This window comes from Loxodonta africana, chromosome 2 (assembly GCF_030014295.1).
Source record: "Loxodonta africana isolate mLoxAfr1 chromosome 2, mLoxAfr1.hap2, whole genome shotgun sequence".
Taxonomy (NCBI): Eukaryota; Metazoa; Chordata; class Mammalia; order Proboscidea; family Elephantidae; genus Loxodonta; species Loxodonta africana.
In genome coordinates this window covers 97,457,712-97,478,007 of record NC_087343.1, presented here as the reverse complement: position 1 = coordinate 97,478,007, position 20,296 = coordinate 97,457,712, and the positions used below count along the sequence as shown (strand labels likewise).

Sequence of the window (20,296 nt, the reverse complement as noted above, 5' to 3'; positions counted from 1 at the left end):
GCAGATGGAAAAAAAGTGACGTGAAATTGACTTATTCTGAAGGATGAAGACAGAACTTCCAGGATTTATCTCTCTAAACAGGTTGTTGTTGTCGTTTAAAGTTCAGTCTACACTCCCATTCATGCCATTTAAAAATTTTTTTCCCCCAGAGAAATCTTAGTTGACATTTTTTTAATCCACATTCTAAGAAGGCTGACCTATTTCCTGGAATAGTAACCTTTTGGAACCTGTCTCTCCGGCTGCTCTTCTGTGTAGACAGTCTGATTTTCCTATTGTTTTATTTCCATTTTGTCAAATAGGTATGTGGTCATTCTGCAGCCAGAATATGATTTCTAAATCTCAATCTTCAATAGATATATTACAGATGCTCTGATACACACACACACAGTTCTCTCTCATTAATTCATTCTAGGTGATAATCAAGACATAAAGAGCACCTTATTGGTTAACCTTAAGATGTTGAAGCAAACTCCACTGAGGTGAGCCCCACATTAACTGCTACTTTTTCTCTTTGGGGAAGCAGTTCTTAGTGAGTTTTAATTGCTTGCTCATTCTACTGTACCTGACAGTCCAACATAAAAGAATGTTACAGAGAAATATGCACATAGAGTATTTACATACATAAAATGTACTCCTCCCCCTCTCCCCACCGAATTCTTGAATAATACAAGAAAAAAACAATAAATGTTAAAAACAAAACAAAACAAAACAATGTTAGGCCCTGGAAAAAAATGTAAATTAATTGCTACGGCAAAAGAATGTGGTTTACCAGGTAAAAACTGGTCACAAACTAGTATTTGTCTTGTTTTCCCAAAACTATTTTATAGAAGAGGTATGTGTCTTGACTATTTTAACTTTTGTAGGTTTGTCATCTCAAGTATTAGATCTTTTCACAGGTAGAGGACCACAGAGTCCAGCAAAGGCATGCCACAAGGTTACAATGCAAAAAAAAAAAAAATCAAATATTGCACAGAAGAAAACTTTATAAATGGAAAAAATCATGGGGTAAGAAACTAAAAGACAGAATGAATTAGGCCAGGAGAAATGGAAGCACCTGTTTTGGAAGGAAGGAAACAGGCATCAAAAAGTAGTCTGTTTAGACCTCTTAGTACTGAAACTGCATTCATGGGAGATATTTAGTGGCAGGTCAGACACCGACCCTGTTATCTAGAGAACCCAGTTCACAGAAAGTAAAAATCCTGCATCTGTCTGAAAAGCCCTGCCTGGCTAGTCAATGGGCTAATGAGAAGGCAATGTTAAAAATGCTGCTATTTATTGTCAAATGGAGTAAAATGAAAACACAAAGTTGTTTCACCAGCCCAGATTCTACTGAACACAGGCAGAGCGGCAGGACCCGATCAAGACAATATAAATACGCCTCCTTGTTTTAGCTTCTGTGTATTTATTTTGTAAAGCTTTAGAAATGTTCGGGATGTTTTTAAAGAGCACAGGAAGCATTCATCTGTTTTTCTGACTCACTCTACAAAACAAGTATAGTGATCATTTTTCACTGAACTTGACATGGATCTGGGACAAATCCATGACACAACCCCAACATTCCCTGACTTCTACATATTTATCCCAGGGTTTTCTGGGAAGATTGCCTTTCCACCGTTCATGAATAGCTCAGGTACTGTCTCCAATGGAAACAAAGTGACTTTTCTTATTACTGTTGGCTGTTGGAAAGCAGTTGCAAAGGGAGTGCCTTGAAACAATTAGCCCTCTGTAACTGATTATTTAACAATGTGTATTTCCCAAGAGCTATTTATCCTCAAAAGGAAGCAGCCAAGACTAAGTGTGTATTGAATCTAAGCAGACACCTGCACCAAACCCCTCTGGCTGCTGAATGGGAATTCTCACAGAAGGTAATTAAAGGGGGAATTATTAATTTGTTTCTATGTTCCATTTGAAATGGACTCTGTACCTTTGCATGAGCAAAGAAACATGTTTCGTCTCTCATGATACCACAAGGATCATTTTTCATGTAAGAAAATCCCTTCAAAAAAAATGGCTTTAGGTTTTTTTTTTTAATTGTGGTAAATATATATGTAAAAAAAAAAAATTCACCATTTTAACATTCTCCCCATGTACATTATTCAGTGACATTAATGTTTATCATGTTGTTCAACTGTCACCATTATCTATTTCCAAATTTTTCCATCACCCTTAACAGCAGCTCAGTGTCTCTTAAGCAATGAGTCTCCCTGCGTGTCCCCCCTCCTCCACCACCCCAGCCATCCCTGGGAACCACTAATAAACTTTGGTCTCTGTACACCTGAAGATGCCTTTAGTTTGAAAGCTGAAATTGAACAAACACCAAGAACAGAGACATGGCAAGTAAGGAGAGATGGAACTAAGGGAGGAAAAGAAAAAGAGGGAGAAAATGAGAGAGGGATGGAGGGAAGAAGAGAGGAGAAAGGGAGACAAAGAAGGAGAGGAGGAGGGAGAAAACGAGGAAAGAGGGAAAAGCAGGGTTTTTCTGTATAAGAAAAATGCTTTATATGTTCAAGGCACTTTGGTGGCCACCAAAGAACAATTAAAAGGAAAAAAAAAGAAGAAGGAGAAGGGGAAGAGAAAGGGGATGGCAAGCAGGAAGGGGAAGGAGAGGAAGAGGAAAAGAAGAGGAAGAAGAAACCATTCCTGCCTCTGAGTCACTTATTTCCCAGTACTTAGCAGTTTAAGACATGGAGCTAGGATTGGAAATGATTTTAGCCAGCTGATCCTTCAGTTTGAATACAGATTATATATTTTTAGCTACACGTTCCATGTTGTGACTCCTTCCCTGAAATAGGGAATGATTAAAAAAACTGCCATGGAACATACCGAGACCAGATGCTTATGTAAATGAACATGTAGAAGTCAGTTACAAGATGTTCAAATGAGACTCTGGAGAATGCAGTCTCATGGCCAGGGTGGGATAACCCGACAAGCAAGGTACACGTGGACTTCCTCGTGCATATTTACTAACCTGTAGAAAATAATTTCACCTGTTTCTCGCCACATCAAAATAAAAGAAACCCATGTGAAATTGTTCCCTATAGATGAGTAAGTAAATGCAAGTAAGCCCGTGCGTACCTTTCTTACTGGTTCATCTGCCCCTGCTCACGACTGGCATAATGAGAAGTGTCACACCCCACACTGTGTGAAGTTCTGCTCCCTTGCCAGCTTATGCATTCAAAAAAAATGCATTCCAGTTTTTGGAAAGCTGCTTCTATGTATGTGAACCTTCTCCAAAAACTTATTTTCTAGCATCTCCAAGAAATTCTGGCCTGTTGCTGCTGGTTATCTTCATTATCTTACATGGGATTCCCTACATGTAAGAAGATTGTCAGTGAAATTTTGTCAGAGTACATGCAAGAGAACTCTAGAAGACCTGAAGTAAATGCTGTTTGTCAGTCTAACAATGACTGGTTCGACCTAAAAATAGTACTTTAAAAAATAGTACTTTAAAAGAAAATAATTACAGCTCGGAGTGATATGCAAAATATATAACTTTTGTGGCACAGGCACTGACCAATCAGAATGGATGCACATCTAAGTGCTAGAACAGGGAACTGGAGGCTTCCTACTGAAATCAGGAATTAGCCTCGTAGCTTCTGGAGGTCTGGAATGCTGGGAGAGAGGCCTAAATAGCTGGGAAACTGGATCACATGCAGGGGGTTGGGGCAGTAGCTATTTCTGTATTAAAATTACTGATAGGGTCCTACCAGTGCCTGCCATCTGAGTATCAGCCTTGATGATTACCCCTCACCAATCATTACACAAGTCAAGATATACCTGGAACTACACAGTTGAAGAAAGTTGAGATCTATAAGTATTACCATGAAGCCACTTAGAAATGTCATATTCAACTCATTTATTATTATTATTTTTTTAAGATATGCATTAAGAAAATCAAATATTGGGTTAATAGATCAGGAATGAAAAAAAAATTAGACATAGTCCTTTATAAATTTCTTATAGATAATATAGAGGCATATGGTTATACAGTGGATCCCAAGGATATTCATAATAAGCTACTGTCACAGTGAAGAAGTTCCCTGGTGGTTTGCCGATAGCTATCCTTGGCCTTGTTCAAACATATCAATGAACAACAGAAAAGATAAAGCATGTTTAGTGGACATCTGCTGCTTTTGCCTGCCTAGTACTATTGTTCTTTTCTATTGGTGAAAAAAATCCTTTCTTCTGGTGGGAATTCTATGTCATGTGGTTTTTGTGAAATCAGCTCCACTCTTTCCACAGTTAAAGTCTGCTCATGACCCAGGCCTGGCCAGAGTATCTGTCACCATTTGATTGGTTCCTGGAGAGTTTAAGACCCAAGTCGGGGGCAATCCAATTTCTCCACAGGGTTTTTCTGTTGAAGAATAAGCTCTTTCCTGCTGGGGTTGGTAACCTGGTAGGAGGTGAGTCTTGCGTTGGTGGAGTCCACCATGCTCAGTGCACTCGGAAATCCTGTTGAGGAAATAGAGCTCCGAGGCTATTGGAATTTGAGATTAAACAAACCAAATAACAGTTGCCGTGGAGTCAATTCCAAATCATGGTGACCCGATGTGTTCCATAGGGTTTTCAATGGCTGATATTTATATTGGTCCATGAAACACAATACAATGCTCACCAATCTCCTTTCTTTACAAATTTCCACAAAAGCTCAACAAACCTTTTCCGTGAATATGTGGTCTGATAGGTTACCTTGGCTGCCATTATAGTCTTAAGGTTTAAAATTATTTTATTAATGCGTACTGGTTCAATAACAGAGCCCTAGTGGTGCTCTGTCATTATTTTTTTTAGTGGTGCAGTGGTTAAGAGCTTGGGGCTAACCAAAACGTCATCAGTTGGAATTCACCAGCCACTCCTTGGAAACCCTATGGGGCAGTTCTACTCTGTCCTACAGGGTCACTATGAGTAGGAATCGACTTGATGGCAAAGGGTTGGTTCAATAATAAATTGAAGGTTTCCAACCTCCATTGCATGCCACTGATTTCTAAGCACTCCATTTCTTGACCATCTTTCAACTCATCATAGTCTAAGTTACTTTCTGCCTAGAAACTGCTCCATACCTTTTACTATTTTTTACTTGAAGCTTTCAACCCACTGTCTCTCAGCAAATGGCCTTGCTTCCTGCCTTTCAGGAAAAAGAAAGGGCAATAGATGAAAATGCCATCAACTTCCCACTCTTTCTTAAGTCCAGATTAGTTTGTCACGTCCATCAATCCTTCCTTCTTCTCCCCCCAGCCTCTGAGAAAGAAACATCTCTACTCCTCCCTCAAATAACGCTCCACCACCTCTTCCGTGTTTTTTTCTGTCTCTTCCAAGACATTCCCCTGACAATCAAGTCTGTTCTCCAATTGCTAGTTTCTCCCTTCTTTGTTGGTACTTTCCATAACAAGTTGAAAAACAAACAAAAATCTCCTCTTGAATCAAACAACCTCTCTTCTTAAACTATTACTTTTTCTTTCTGCTTCCTCCATTAAACTTCTTAAAAAAAAAAAAAATGACTCTTCGTGTACAGAGTCCTGTACAGTAGCTTTATACTCGTTATGCCATTTAATTAAGTCACACTATAATCCTAAGTAGTATTTATCTTCATTTCACAGATGAGGAAGCAGAATTCAATAAGTAGCCATGACTCCACTGAGGTCAGTAGAGGCTAGCAGGGTTAGGATCATGTTCCACTAGACCAGTGGTTCTCACACTGTGGTTTCCAGACCTGCATCACCCAGACAGTTATTAGAAATGCAAATTCTCAGACCCCATCCCAAACCAACTGTATCAGAAACTCTGGGGGTAGAGCCCAACAATCTGTGTTGTAACAAGCCCTCCATGTGGTTGTGATGCATGTTACAGTTTGGGAACCACTACACTAGACCACACTGTTCCTCTGTTCCTATTTGACTTCTCGGCAACACTTGACAGAGTTAGACATCACTTCCTTTTGAAGCTTTCTTTTCCACCAGCTTCAAACTTTCCTATTCTTGTTCTTCCTAACTCTCTGATAACATATTCACAATCTTTTTCTTTAGCCCTCTCCCTAAACCTAGTTATTAAAACATCCCACAAACCTGTCCTCTACTGTCTATTCCCAGGTGCAACGCTTGAACATTTATAGTCTGGAATATGACAAGAGCCTACTAGCTGTTCCTCCTGCATAGAGCTGCCCTTCTTTTCAACACACCTTCCTAAAGGTTTCCAGTTATCCTTCCGAAGAGTAGATATAAACATGTCACTTCCATGCTGACAAAACGTGAAACAAAACAAACACAACTTTGATGGCTCCCTATTGCCTAAAGGCTGAAGTTTAACATTCCAAGTGTGATAACATGCTTTCTGTCTCATCTTCTTCCACTTCCTTTCTAACTGCAAAGTCCTTCTTCCCCCCTCTTAACCCTATGCTTAATCCAGCAGCCTGGACAACTAGAACTGTTCTCTCTGCCTGAGAAACCCATCTCTAACCATACACTCATCATTTATTTAATAAACACAAAAGAGTACCTGTTTCAGGTGCCACAAACTTAGAGGCTGGGCAGGTAAAATGAATGAATTAAGTATATCAGGTGTAACGTGAGGCCAAATGCCCCATCTAAAGGGGGCAGCATCTTCAGGACATGAAAATTGTTGCCATGCAAGTATTGTTTTTAAGGATAACTCAAAATCTCAGATTTTTATTTGAAATTTCTCAATTTAAAAAATTGGCAGCTAAGATTGTAAAACTCTAAAATGCTCTGCTGTGTATTACTGTGTCTCAACCAAGTAAAGTACATCGCTAGGCTGTCAGATTGGACCTGGATCTAATTTCTACTAGGCCCTAGGGATTAAAAAGTGACTAAGACAGGGCCTGTGGCCTGAGTGGTTCATCTTTGGGGCTCGGCTCAAATGCTAACACTGGCAGGATTAAACAGTCCCTTCACTCAACTTTCACAACACTTGGTTTACATCGTACCTGCCACAGTATATTATTACAGCTAATTGCCTCTTTTCTTCCTTGAATCAGGAGATCCCTGAGGAGCTGAGGAGCAAAGGCTGTCACTTCATCCTTGTACTGGCAGCACTAGCACACTGCCTGGCACGTAGTAGGTGCTCAATTATATCTACATGTATATAGAGATGTTTTGTGTGTGTATGTATATAAGTATTTGTGTGTGTGTACACACATATATCCTGATGGTGCAATGGTTAAGCACTTGGCTGCTAACCAAAAGGTTGGCAATTTGAACCTACCAGCTCCTCTATGGAAGAAAGACATGGTGATCTGCTCCCTAAAAGATTTTAAAAAAGTAAAAGAAAGCCCATTGCCATTGAGTCTATTCTGACTCATAGTGACCCTATAGGACAGAGTAGAGCTGCCCCATAGGGTTTCCAAGGAATGGCTGATGGATTTGAACTGCTGACCTTTTGGTTAGCAGCCAAGCTCTTTAACCACTATGCCACCAGGGCCTCCCCTTAAAGATTATAGCCTAGGAAACCCTGTGAGGCAGTTCTACTCTGTCACATGACATCACTATGAGTCAGAAAGGACTTGATGGCAACCAACAATGTATACACGCATATATATATATACACTGATATATACATATATATTTATATCAACTTAATTCCAAACTTGTAAATTATTTTGTATTTTTCTTCTCCTAAATTAATATTATACTTTGATTGGGCCCCCTCATGTAAGCTTTGATCTCACTCAAGAGTTTATCTCCTAAAAAGCAAATTTGAATATACTTTTAGTCATACTTCACTTGTATACTATAATCCTAAACATACGTACACATTGTCATTGAGTTGAGTCTAACTCACAGGGACCCTATAGGACAGAGTAGCACTGACCCATAGGGTTTCCAAGACTGTAAGTTTTTAAGAAAGCAGATCAGCACATCTTTCTCCCATGGGGCAGCTGGCGGGTCTGAACCACTGACCTACTGGTTAGCAGCCGAGCATTTAACCACAACATTACCAGGACTCCTAAATATATATAACCATACATATTTTTTCTACATGTGCTGCTTGCAAGATGGCAGTAAAAATGAGGACTTCTTAGAGAGTTTCGTAAAGCCAAGAAATTATTTTAGTCTAGGACAGACTTTTTCAAAGGAAAATGTGTTCATTTGTTCCATTTGTTAATTTCAGGATGCAACTTTTTTTTCCATTTAACAAAAGCACTAAAAAAAGTCAGCTTTAATTTCTACTACAGTTACATAATTTCTAGTTTTACTACCCAAGCATTCTCGCAAAACTAATTTAAGCTGGGCACTGCCGAATTTGGGAGATGTCAGCCATTTTTCAGTGAACCCAAAGGCTCTCGTTTCACTAAGCACCACGCTTAAGAGGAGACTGCCTGAACTCACTGTCTATTTCACGCATCAATTTATATAACTTCTAGACACAGTCACAGTCCAAATATGTGCATAAGTCCTATACTGCTGCCACCTCCAAAGTCTATAAACGTTGACCTTGCAGAAAAAGAAATAGCTTTTTCTAGTTACTTGTACATGTCAAAATGAAGTAGAGTCAATATTTTGTCTTCCCTGTCTGTATAATGAGTAAGCTAGGATATCAGCCACATCTCAGAGTTAAAGATTTAACCCCCAATCATTTTATTCCCAAACTCTTTATGTTTAGCTCCCAATCATTTATTTTATGACTCTTTGCAATGTTATTGTGTGCACAAATTCACCTATGTGTGAGCACTTTATTGTCTACAATGAAAAATCCACGTCCTGTGTTCATTAGGATGAATGTGTATCATTAATAACTGAACTAAGCCTTACCTGCAGACTGTTGAAAATGACAAAGAGGACTAACATCCAGAAGTGTCTGTAAGCCATGTGAAGTCCTCCCCAAATCCATGTCATAGAAATCAGGGCGAAGAGATATAAAACCAGTGGAATTTCTAGAAATCATAAAAAAAAGAAGAATTTTTGAGCTTTACAATACTGCATAGTCACACATACACACAAAAATATTTTTGGCTCCTTTCTGTGATACTGCATATGCTTAAGTACCCATTTTAAAAGAACAACCTTGGAAATCCCATTCTTGTGCCAGAGAAGAGAAAGCACATTGCTGAGTCCACATTCTTTCTCTTCTGTAAATGGGTTTTCTGGTAGGTAAGGGGGTGGGGAAGGATGAGAACTGTTCCTCTCCTAGACTACCACCTACTGGACCATTCAGGAAGTGCCACAGACAACTACAAAGATGAAATATTTTAATCCCAGTGGAACAGTAGATATGTAAATCTTAAAAAAGTGCTCCATCAGAAAACTGTAGGCAGAAAGGTGCTCTTGATATTAGTATATTCCCACCCAATATTTTTTTTAATTTATTTTACTTATTTTTGTTTAAAATAAACACAGCAGAACATACACATATTCAACAATTTCCACATGTATAGTTTAGTGACATTAATTATATTCTTCAAATTGTGCAACCATGTCACCTTGTTTTTACAAATTGTTTCTCCCCCATTAATATAAATTCACTGCCCCCTAAGCTTCCTATCTAATCTTTTGAGTTGCTGTAGTCAATTTAATCTCACACAGATTGTTCTTTAAAAGAGCACAATGCACAAGGCAGACATTCTTTACTGATTAAGTTAAACTACTGTTTGGTTTAAGGAAGACTTCAGAGGATATTTTTGGTTTAGTGTTTAAAAATTATCTACAGGCCATAGTTCCAGGGGTTCATGATATAAAAAGTTTTTTGTATGATGGAAAAACATGTATTCATCTTCTTTCTCTGCCTGAGAACACATCAATATTAATAGCTCAGGTTAACAGCAGAGATGAATTGACTAATTCACGACCGTCAATGCTAAGCTTATTCTACCCATCATTTTCTCCGGCAATTTGTTTCAGTAGTTTCCAGAACAGATTTCTTCAAGGCCAAGGGATTTCATTATCCTTTCCATTTTTTTCTATTTGGAATTTTCTTCGATATTTGGGTCTTAAAGATGGGATTTTAATATTTAAATGACAAGTTATATAAGATTTAGAAAGTAAATCAGATCTTATCAACCACAAATGAAACTCATTTTCAAACTGCTGAAAGGCCATGCCAACTGACAATTCTCATAATAGACCTCAAAGTACATATTTACCCACTGTCACCAATTAGCACTTAAAATTCACATGCACAGGATATTTGAACAGTTAAATAAAACATTACCAAACTGTAAATTTTATTTTGAAGCAATCTGAAACTTACAGAAGAGTTGTTTGGCAACAAAGTATGGCACAACAAACTTGTACCAAACAGTTGAAAACTGCCCATCTGATTCCGCATCACCCCCTGAATATTTTATATGTATTTCCTATAAGACATCCCCCCCCACCCCCATGTAAGCACAATACAGCCATCACACCAGGTAACTAAGAGTACTGCATTACTACCATCCACAAATCCCATTTAAGATTCATTAATTACCCCAGTAATTTCCTTAGTAGCATTAGGGTTCAGTTTAGAACCATTCCTTGCACGGTAGATATGTCTCTGTAGCCTCCTTTAATCCCATGGTTCCTCTGTGTGCCCTTGACTTTCATGACACTGGCACTTTTGAAGATTCCTGGCCAGCTTTTCTTGCAGAGCGTACTTAAACTTGAGTTTGTCTGATGCTTTCCCATGAGATTTAGATTATAAGCTTTTGCAGAAGTATCACAGAAAGTATTCTGTGCTCTTCTCACTGCAGTCTACTGAACGGCATAAGATTTCAATTTGTCCCATTACTGAGAACGTGCATTTTGGTCACTTGATTAAGTAGTGACTGCAGAGATTCTCTACCGTGAAGCTAGCCTTTTTCTCTTTGTAGTTAATAAGTATCTTCTGTGACATTACTTTGAAACTACTGTAAATATCTTTTTCCTTATCAAATGTTTGATTTATTCATTTATTTTTATCATATGAACTTAGGGATTCCTATCCTATTTAATGGATTAAGATTCATTATTGTTATTATTTGTTTTGATATCCAGAATGTCCTTGGTTTGGTTAGTGGTTAGTGTCTTTGTTATGCCATCATTCTGCATGTACTTCCCTGCTTTTTGGCTCAACAAGATATTGGAAGCTCACCTTATATTCTCCCTTTCCCAGTCTTGGTTTCTGTTAGGGTAGAATGGTATTTAGAAACCAAGAGCTGGGAACTAGATGTGCTCATTGCTATTGAGGTATTGCTACTCCCAGTCCCTTCTAGTAGACAGAGTTAGAGAGTATATGTATGTACACACATGTATACACACACACACATGCACGTTTCTATATCAATCTCTAAATAATGAAAATCATTAGTTCCGACCAATACTTCCAATTCCTATCCAATGCCACAGGGTTAACTCTAGTTGTCTCCCTTTCCATACTTATAGCTCCCTCTCTGTTAGTGAGAAATCGTTTTCTCATTATTCTTAATCTGTTTGATCAGCACCCCCGTATGTAACCAATCTTTTATTGTTGTTATCCCCTCCCCTACACAGATGCCCTCCTCAACTCACTTAGGATTGCACATCTCATGCCAGGCTTCACCCCACCACTCACACGGATGTCCTCTTCACAGTGACTGATCGGGCTCTTACACCCCATGCCTGACACCTTCCCTGTGCATGCATACCTTGCTCTGTATCAAGTAACAGCTGCAGGGTTGAATTCAGGAAGGCAAGGCATGCGAAAGGACCAATACGAGACGGTAAAGAAAGGAAAGGAGAAACGAGAAGAGGAAGGGGCAACGGGTATTTTTTTGAGATGAGAGAAGGCTTTAAAAAGAGGCTGTGCTGGTATCTTTTTCAGATACACCCTTCATAAAAAAAATACACAAATTTTCTGAGTTATTATTATAATTGCAAAAGAGAAAATAAGAATAAAAATATAAGGAAAAGTTTATATAGATGAATAATTCCTTGGTCATTAATGCTTTGCAGCAAGACAGGGGAAGGTATATTAAAATTTATTTAATTTTTATAAAAATTCATTTTTGTTTAGAACAATGATGCATCTGTGAAACATTTCATAACATGGAGGAATCTGGAAGGCATTATGATGAGTGAAATTAGTCAGTTGCAAAAGGGCAAATATTGTGTAAGACCACTATTATAAGAACTCGAGAAATACTTTAAACAGAGAAGAAAATATTCTTTGATGGTTACGAGAAGGGGGGAGGGAGGGAGGGAGGGAGGGAGGGAGGGAGAGGGGTATTAACTAAGTAGATAGTAGATAAGAACTACTTTAGGTGAGGGGAAAGACAACACTTTTGGTTCAGTCAGCACAACTGGACTGAACCAAAAGCTAAGAAGTTTCCTGAATAAACTGAATGCTTCGAAGGCCAGCGCAACAGGGGCGGGGGTTTAGGGACCGTGGTTTCAGGGGACATCTAAGTCAATTGGCATAATAAAATCTATTAAGAAAACATTCTGCATCCCACTTTGGTGAGTGGCTTCTGGGATCTTAAATGCTAGCAAGCAGCCACCTAAGATGCATCAACTGGTCTCAAGCCACCTGGAGCAAAGGAGAATGAAGAACACAAAGGCACAAGGTAATTATGAGCCCAAGAGACAGAAAGGACCACATAAACCAGAGACTCCATCAGCTTAAGACCAGAAGAACTAGATGGTGCCTGGCTACAACAGATGACTGCCCTGACAGAGAATGCAACAGAGAACCCCTGAGGGAGTAGGAGAGCAGTGGGATGCAGACCCCAAATTCTCATAAAAAGACCAGACCAAATGGTCTGAATGAGACTAGAAGGACCCCAGAGGTCATGGTCCCCAGATCTTCTGTTAACCCAAGACAGGAACCATTCCCACTGCCAACTCTTCAGACACGGACTGGTCTATGGGATAGAAAATGATACTGGTGAAGAATGAGATTCATGGATCAAGTAGACACATAATACTCTGTCGGTATCTCCTGTCTGGAGGGGAGATGAGAGGGCAGAGAGGGCCAGAAGCTGACTGAATAGACTTGAAAATGGACAGTGGAGGGAAGGAGTGTACTTGTCTCATTGAGGGGAGAGCAATTAGGAGTATATAGCAAGATGTATATAAATTTTTGTATGAGAGACTGACTTGATTTGTACACTTTCACTTAAAGCACAATAAAAATTAATTAAAAGAATTATTTTTTGTTTAATGACATCATGCAACTTCATAAAGGTCGAGAAGACTCATTTTTACTTCTGACAAAATAATATTTAGGAAACTGCCTAAATTCACAAAGTTTTGCAAAGATTAGGTATCAAGTCTGGCAATTGTTCTCTTTGCTCCCACTGTGTAAGTACAAAATTCTATTTATGGCTCTTGCAGAGTACAAAGGGACATGCACATTTTATATGAACAAGAAGGAAGCAATCTTTCAAAATTTGGCCTGTATGGTTCTCTAAGTGCCTAGAGCCAAGCACACCAAAAGCAACTGCTTTGTGTTCACAAAGCTTAGTGGAAAAGCCAAGAGAGCATATCAGGACTGACTGGAAACACCTATGGGCCATGGTTTTCTGGAACTCCGCAGAAAAGCGTGGTAGGTTGGCACCCTATATCACAACCCTTGCATGGAAGAGAGCCAGTCATGAACAACTCAGTGGACGAACAACAGACCCCAGGTTGGGTCTTAAGGCAGCAACGATCAAGATATGATTTCACAGAAAGAAATGTATCTAGAGGCACATCCAAATTCTGTGGGCCTGAAGCATATACAAATTTTGGAAACTTCTTAAAAGAAAATTGCAAAAACATAATTAGGTATAGGATCTTGTAAGGGACCCATGCAAGTGAGGGGCCCTGAAACTTAAGCTTCATCAGATTTACAGTAAATCTACCTCTGAGGAGAAACCTTTCACCCTCTTTAGGGCCTAAAGTAACAGTGATCAAAGAGAAGGCATGGTGGGAGTGGGTGACGCGGATGAAAGTTGAGGAGGGGGCACACTGTTGATTAACAAGTACTGTGAATTCCACTGGGCAAATTAAAAATTAATGCTCCATTTAATAAGAGCTCATTTAGGTTCCTATTTCCTACAGCTGTACCTTCAGATTTGGCGAAGTATTAGTAACTTCCCTGTTGTCTGTACAAGTCAACCTTTATCAGAGTAGGGCATTTATAATTGGCAGTACTAGAAACTTACGTTTAGCAGTAAATTTGTTAACAGAAAACAGAATCATTTCAATGTCTTCAACAAAGTCAGCTCTCAGAAATACTATTGGGCCCAAGGAGTAAGGGTATCTACATAAAAGACTACACTAAGAAAGCCAAGCTTGTGTTAGGATGCAGTTCCACTACCAGAAGAAAAAAATCAAATCGTCGAAGTACTTAATTTAAATACTTAAATTAACAAGGCGTCATTAACGTGAAAAACAAGTAGTTTGAAAAGGTTTCAGTGAAAGAAATTGCTTGTGAAAAAGAGGAAAACGGCAAGTGTATGTGTCGTTTAGTACCACTGTCATTAAGAAAGTCTACAAACAGGAGTTAGTAGATTCCACTGAGGAAGCATAAAATCTCTTCATTTTTTAGTGGAAATATGATTTCCGTTATTTTAATTGCCATATTTTAAGAAAGTCTAGGGCTGTATTAATCTGTTACCTTTGTAATAGCAGCCTTCTCTTTATTGCTATGCACCAGCGACAATAATGGCTTTATTACGGAAATCACACTTTATTTGCATGAAGCTGAAATTTATTCTGTGTTTACAATCTTCTAAAGTACTTGTGTTAATTTTACCTTGCTGACCTTCTGATTCTAACAATTTGGGATGTGCAACTAAAACAAACTCATCGTAAACCAAGGCACACAACTGTGAAATAATGTGGATTTTTTATGGGCCTATTTAGAACAACAGGAATGCATTACTTTTAAATTAGAAAGAAAGGAGAATTGAAAAACAAAAGGTGTCAAAAGCCTTATTTCTAAAATATGGGCCTTTATTCTGAAATTAACAGACTCTAGAGACAAAGAAGTTTCAGGGATCTGAGTTGCTTCTTAATTAAAAAAAATAATTAATTTTTTTTTTTAGTGAGAAAATACTGTATTTCTGAGCCTTCTAAACAAGGGTTAACATTAATTCCACAATGAATAGTTACCCATTAGTGTTCTCAGCAAATAAACCTAAATTCATATAAGCAGACAATAAGACAAGGAGCTTGGGTGGCATAAATGGTTAAGTGCTTGATTGTTAACCGAGAGGTTGGTGGTTCGAACCCACCCAGTGGCTCCGAAGGGGAAAAAGACTGGCAATCAGCTTCCATAAAGAAGATAGCCAAGAAAACCCTATGACTCAGTTCGTTCTACTTTGTGACCTGGGGACCTATAAGCCTAGTAGATAACAATACACCTATTTCAGAGGCCTGCCAAATCAGCATCAGCATACCCGTGGACAGAAAAGATAGCAAAGTTTATGGACTAGGTTTGCAAATTGTTAAACGCCCTACACCTCTCTGGGTTGCTTGCATTTCTAATATTTGGTCACTAGTCCTTTTTTTTTTTCAGTCCTATACTTTTGGAGCCCTGGTGGCGCAGTGGTTTAGAGCTATGGCTGCTAACCAAAAGGTCAGCAGTTCCAATCTACCAGCGGCTTCTTGGAAACCCTGTGGGGCAGTTCTGCTCTGTCCTAAAGGCTTGCTCTGAGTCAGAATCGACTGGATAACAATGAGTAAGTTAGGTTAGGTTAGTCCTACACTTGATCCCAATTTCAGAGTTGTTTTTTTTTTTTTCACTTCATTACTTCTCTACCACATTCCCAAAAGACCTCTTGAAAACCCAGGTGGTTTACAGAGAACCCACTCTAAGTTCTGTGGGTCTGGTATCCAGATACAACTGCAAATATTTGTTGTACCAGGTTAGACTTTGTATATCTCAACACTTTATTATGTGTCATGTCCTTAACTTTATTTAGACATCCTTCTAAATTCATTATTTAGATATCCATTAAGTTCATAATGTCTAGCAAGGACTGCCAGAAGAATGAACTAATCTGTCTTGGAAAAACTACAGCCAGAATGCTCCTTAGAAGCGACGAAGGTGAGACTTCATCTCATGTACTTTGGACATGTTATCTGGCGGGACCAGTCTCTGCAGAAGGACTTCATGCTTGGTAGAGGGTCAGTGAAAAAGAGAAAGACCCTCAGTGAGATGGATTGACACAGTGGCTGCAACAATGAGCTCAAATATAGCAACGATTGTGAGGATGGCGCAGGATTGGGCAGTGTTTCATTCTGTTGTACATAGGGTTGCTATGAGCCAGAACCAACTCAACGGCACCTAACAACAACAGCATCACCTTCTTTCAAATGTGCACTTTAGAGCCAACAATGTCAAAATCTGCATCTCCATCTTTCCTGAGCTCCAGACCTCTTGTTCAAATGGCCCGGCTGGAGACCCTCAACACATCTCAAACACAGTCCATCCAAAGATTAAGTTAGTGTTCTTCCTGTCAAACTTTTGGTTCCTTCTGAGTACTAGTAACACTATCATGCACATAGATTTACCCTGATGCCTTATTTTCCCTCATTGGCCACACCACCAAATAGGACAATAGAGTCTATTTTATCTACTAAATTTCTCTTCTATTTGTCCTTCCTAGGCAGGGACAGATTACACAATAAGAAAGGTGTACATGGGCTTACTTGCTAATCTGTAGTGCACAATTTCACCTGTTTTTTACCACTTCAAAGCTCTGGTGAAACCATGTGGCATTGTTCACTACAGATCAGTAAGTAAACACAAGTAAGCTTATGAGTAACTCGCTTAATGTAAGCCTGTGCATCCCTTTCTTACTGGTTAATCAATCTCATTCCTAGGACATTGCCTTCACTTGTCTCCGTATCATTTAGTGAGACGATTTTGACAGCCTCCTAGGTTGGGCCTTCTGCTCCTATCCATTCTCCACTGTGGCCAGAGACATCTTTTGAAAACATATATGTGTATATTTATATTTATATGTATGTGTCTATACACAGATTTGTGGTGGTTGGTAGGTGCTGTCAAGTTGATTCCGACTCATAGCGATCCTATATACAAAAGAACAAAAAACCACCTGGTCCTGTGCCATCCTCACAATTGTTGCTATGTTTGAACCCATCATTGTTGATACTGTGTCCATCCATCTCATTGAGGGTGTTCCTCTCTTTCACTGACCCTTTACTTTACCAAGTACGATGTCCCTCTCCAGGGACTGATCCCTCCTGATAACGTGTCCAAAGTACTTGAATCTTGCCATCCTCACTTCTAAAGAGCATTCTGGCTGTACTTCTTCCAAGACAGATTTTTTCGTTCTTTTGTTATCTTCAATATTCTTCACCAACATCATAATACAAAGGCATCAATTCTTCTTCGGTCTTCCTTATTCATTGTCCAGCTTTCACATGCATATGAGGTGACTAAAAATACCATGGCTTGGTTCGGGTGCACCTTAGTCTTCAAGGTGACACTCTGCTTTTTAACACTTTAAAGAAGTCTTTTGTAGCAGATTTGACCTAAGCAATATGTCATTTCATTTCTTGATTGCTGCTCGCATGGGTGTTGATTGTGAATCCAAGTAAAACGAAATCCTTGACAACTTCAGTCTTTTCTCCGTTTATCATAATGTTGCTTTATTGGTCCAGTTGTGAGGATTTTTGTTTCCTTTATGTTGAAGATTAATCTATACAGAAGGCTGCGGTCTTTGATCTTCATCAGTAAGTGCTTCAAGTCCTCTTTGCTTTCAGCAAGTAAAGTTGTGTCATCTGCATATTTCAGGTTGTTAATGAGTCTTCATCCAATCCTGATGCTGCCTTATTCTTTATCTAGTCCAGTTTCTCAGATTATTTTCTCAGCATATGGACTGAACAAGTATGTTAAAGGGATAAATCTCCGATGCACCTTTCCTAGTTTAAACCATGCAGTGTCCCTATATTTTGTTCAAATGACTGCCTCTTGGTCTATATACAGGTTCTGCATGAGCATAATTAATTGTTCTGGAATTCCCATTATTCGCAATGTTATCCATAATTTGTTATGATCTACAGAGTCGAATGCCTTTGCATAGTCAATAAAATGCAGGTAAACATCTTTCTGGTATTCTCTGCTTTCAGCCAGGATCTACCTGACATCAGCAATGATATCCCTTGTTCCAAGTTCTCTTCTGTATCTGGCTGGAGTTTTGCTCACTTCTCTATCAATGTACTGCTGCAACCGTATTTGAATTATCTTCAACAAAATTTTACTTGAGTGTGATATTAATGATATTGTTCGATAATTTCCGCATTCAGTTGATCACCATTCTTTGGAATGGGCACAAATATGGATCTCTTTCAGTCAGTTGGCCAGGTAGCTGTCTTCCAAGTTTCTTGGCATAGATGAGTGAGCACCTCCAGTGCTGCATTTGTTTGTCAAAACATCTCAATTGGTATTCCATCAATTCCTGGAGCCTTGTCTTTTGCGAATGCCTTCAGTTCAGCTTGGACTTCTTCCTTCAGTATCGTCAGTTCTTGATCATTTGCTACCTCCTGAAATGGTTGAACGTTGACTAATTCTTTCTGGTACAGTGACTCTGGGTATTCCTTCCATCTTTGGATGCTTCCTGTGTCCTTTAGTATTTTCCCTATAGAATCCTTCAATATTGCAACTCAAGGCTTGATTTTTTTGTCAGTTCTTTCAGATTGAGAAAGGCTGACCATGCTCTTCCCTTTTGTTTTCCTAATTCCAGGTCTTTGCACATTTCATTGTAATACTTTGTCCTCTCAAGCTGCCCTTTGAAATCTTCTGTTCAGCTCTTTTACTTCATTACTTCTTCCATTCACTTTAGGTGCTCTATGTTCAAGAGCAAGTTTCAGAGTCTCTTCTTACATCCAATTTGGTCTTTTCTTCTTTTCCTGTATTTTAATGACCTTTTGGTTTCTTCATGTATCATATCCTTGATGTCTTCCCACAACTTGTCGGGTCTTCGGTCATTAGTGTTCAATACATCACATTTATTATTGAGATGGTCTCCAAATTCAGGTGGGATATACTCAAGGTTGTATTTTGGCTCTTGTGGACTTGTTTTAATTTTCTTCAGCTTCACCTTGAACTTGCATATGAGAAACTGATGGTCTCTTCAGCAGTTGGCCCTTGGCCTTGTTCTGACTGATAATATTAAGCTTTTCCACCATCTCTGTCCACAGATGTAGTCGATTTGATTCCTGTATTTTCCATCTAGTGAGGTCCATGTTTATAGTCACCATTTATGTTATTAGAAAGGTATTTGCAATAAAGAAGTCATTGGTCTTGCAAAATTCTATCTTGCTATCTTTGGCGTCGTTTCTATAACCTAGGCCATATTTTCCAACTATGGATCTTCTTTGTTTCCTACTTGAACATTCCAAATACCAGGAATTATCAATGCGTCTTGACTGCATGTTTGATCAATTTCAGACTGCAGAGGTTGGTAAAAATCTTCAATTTGTTCATCTTTGGCATTAATGGTTGGTGTGCAAATTTGAATAATAGTCCTATTAACTGCTCTTCCTTGTATAAGTATGGATATTATCCTATCGCTGACAGCATTGTGCTTTACGATAGATCTTGAAATGTTCTTTTCGGTGATAAACGCCACACCATTCCTCTTCAATTTGTCATCACCAGCAGAATGGATCGTATAATTGTCTATTTCAAAATTGCTAATACCGGTCCATTTCAGCTTACTAATGCCTAGGATATCAGCTTTTCATGTATTCTGTTTCATTTTTGATGACTTCCAATTTTGTTATATTCATTCTTTGTGCATTCCACGTTCCAATCATTAATGGATGTTTGCAGCTTTTTCTTCTCATTTTGAGTCCTGGCACATCTGAAAATGAAGGTCCTGAAAGCTTTACTCCATCCACATCATTAAGGCCAGCTCTACTTTGAGGAGTCAGATCTTCCCCAGTCACATTTTGAGTGCCTTCCAGGCTGAGTGGCTCATCTCCTAGCACTTTATCAGATAATGTTCCTCTGCTATCTATAAGGTTTTCACTGGCCATTTTTTTTTTTCAGAAATAGAGTATCAGGCCCTTCTTCCTAGTCTTCTTAGTCTGGAACCTGGACTGGAACCTGTCTACCATGGATTGACCCTGCTGGTATTTGAAATTCTAGTGGCATAGCTTCCAGTATCACAGCAACACACAAGCCACCACAGTATGAAAAACTGACAGATGAGTGGTAGGGGCATAGGTAAGGCACTTAATTAATGCTTATTAAATAAAAGAACTGCTGATGTGACTTGGAACACCTTGCCTTTACTGCTGCTTTTATTATCTGAAAGTCTGGATTTCTCTTTAGAGAAGTCCTAGGTGTGAAAGTCCAAGAGTTAAGAGAATACACTTCAGGGAAAAGATAA

General features: G+C 38.9%; 1 protein-coding gene across 1 annotated transcript in view; it reads right to left on the bottom strand.

Annotated features, from left to right (window-relative positions):
- ADGRV1 (adhesion G protein-coupled receptor V1) overlaps positions 1-20,296 on the bottom strand; it is a 614,420-nt gene that overhangs the window by 73,340 nt on the left and 520,784 nt on the right. Inside the window, exon 86 of the mRNA XM_003404981.4 lies at positions 8,763-8,884. Coding sequence (XP_003405029.2) covers positions 8,763-8,884 — 122 coding nt within the window. The remainder of the gene's footprint in view (positions 1-8,762; positions 8,885-20,296) is intronic.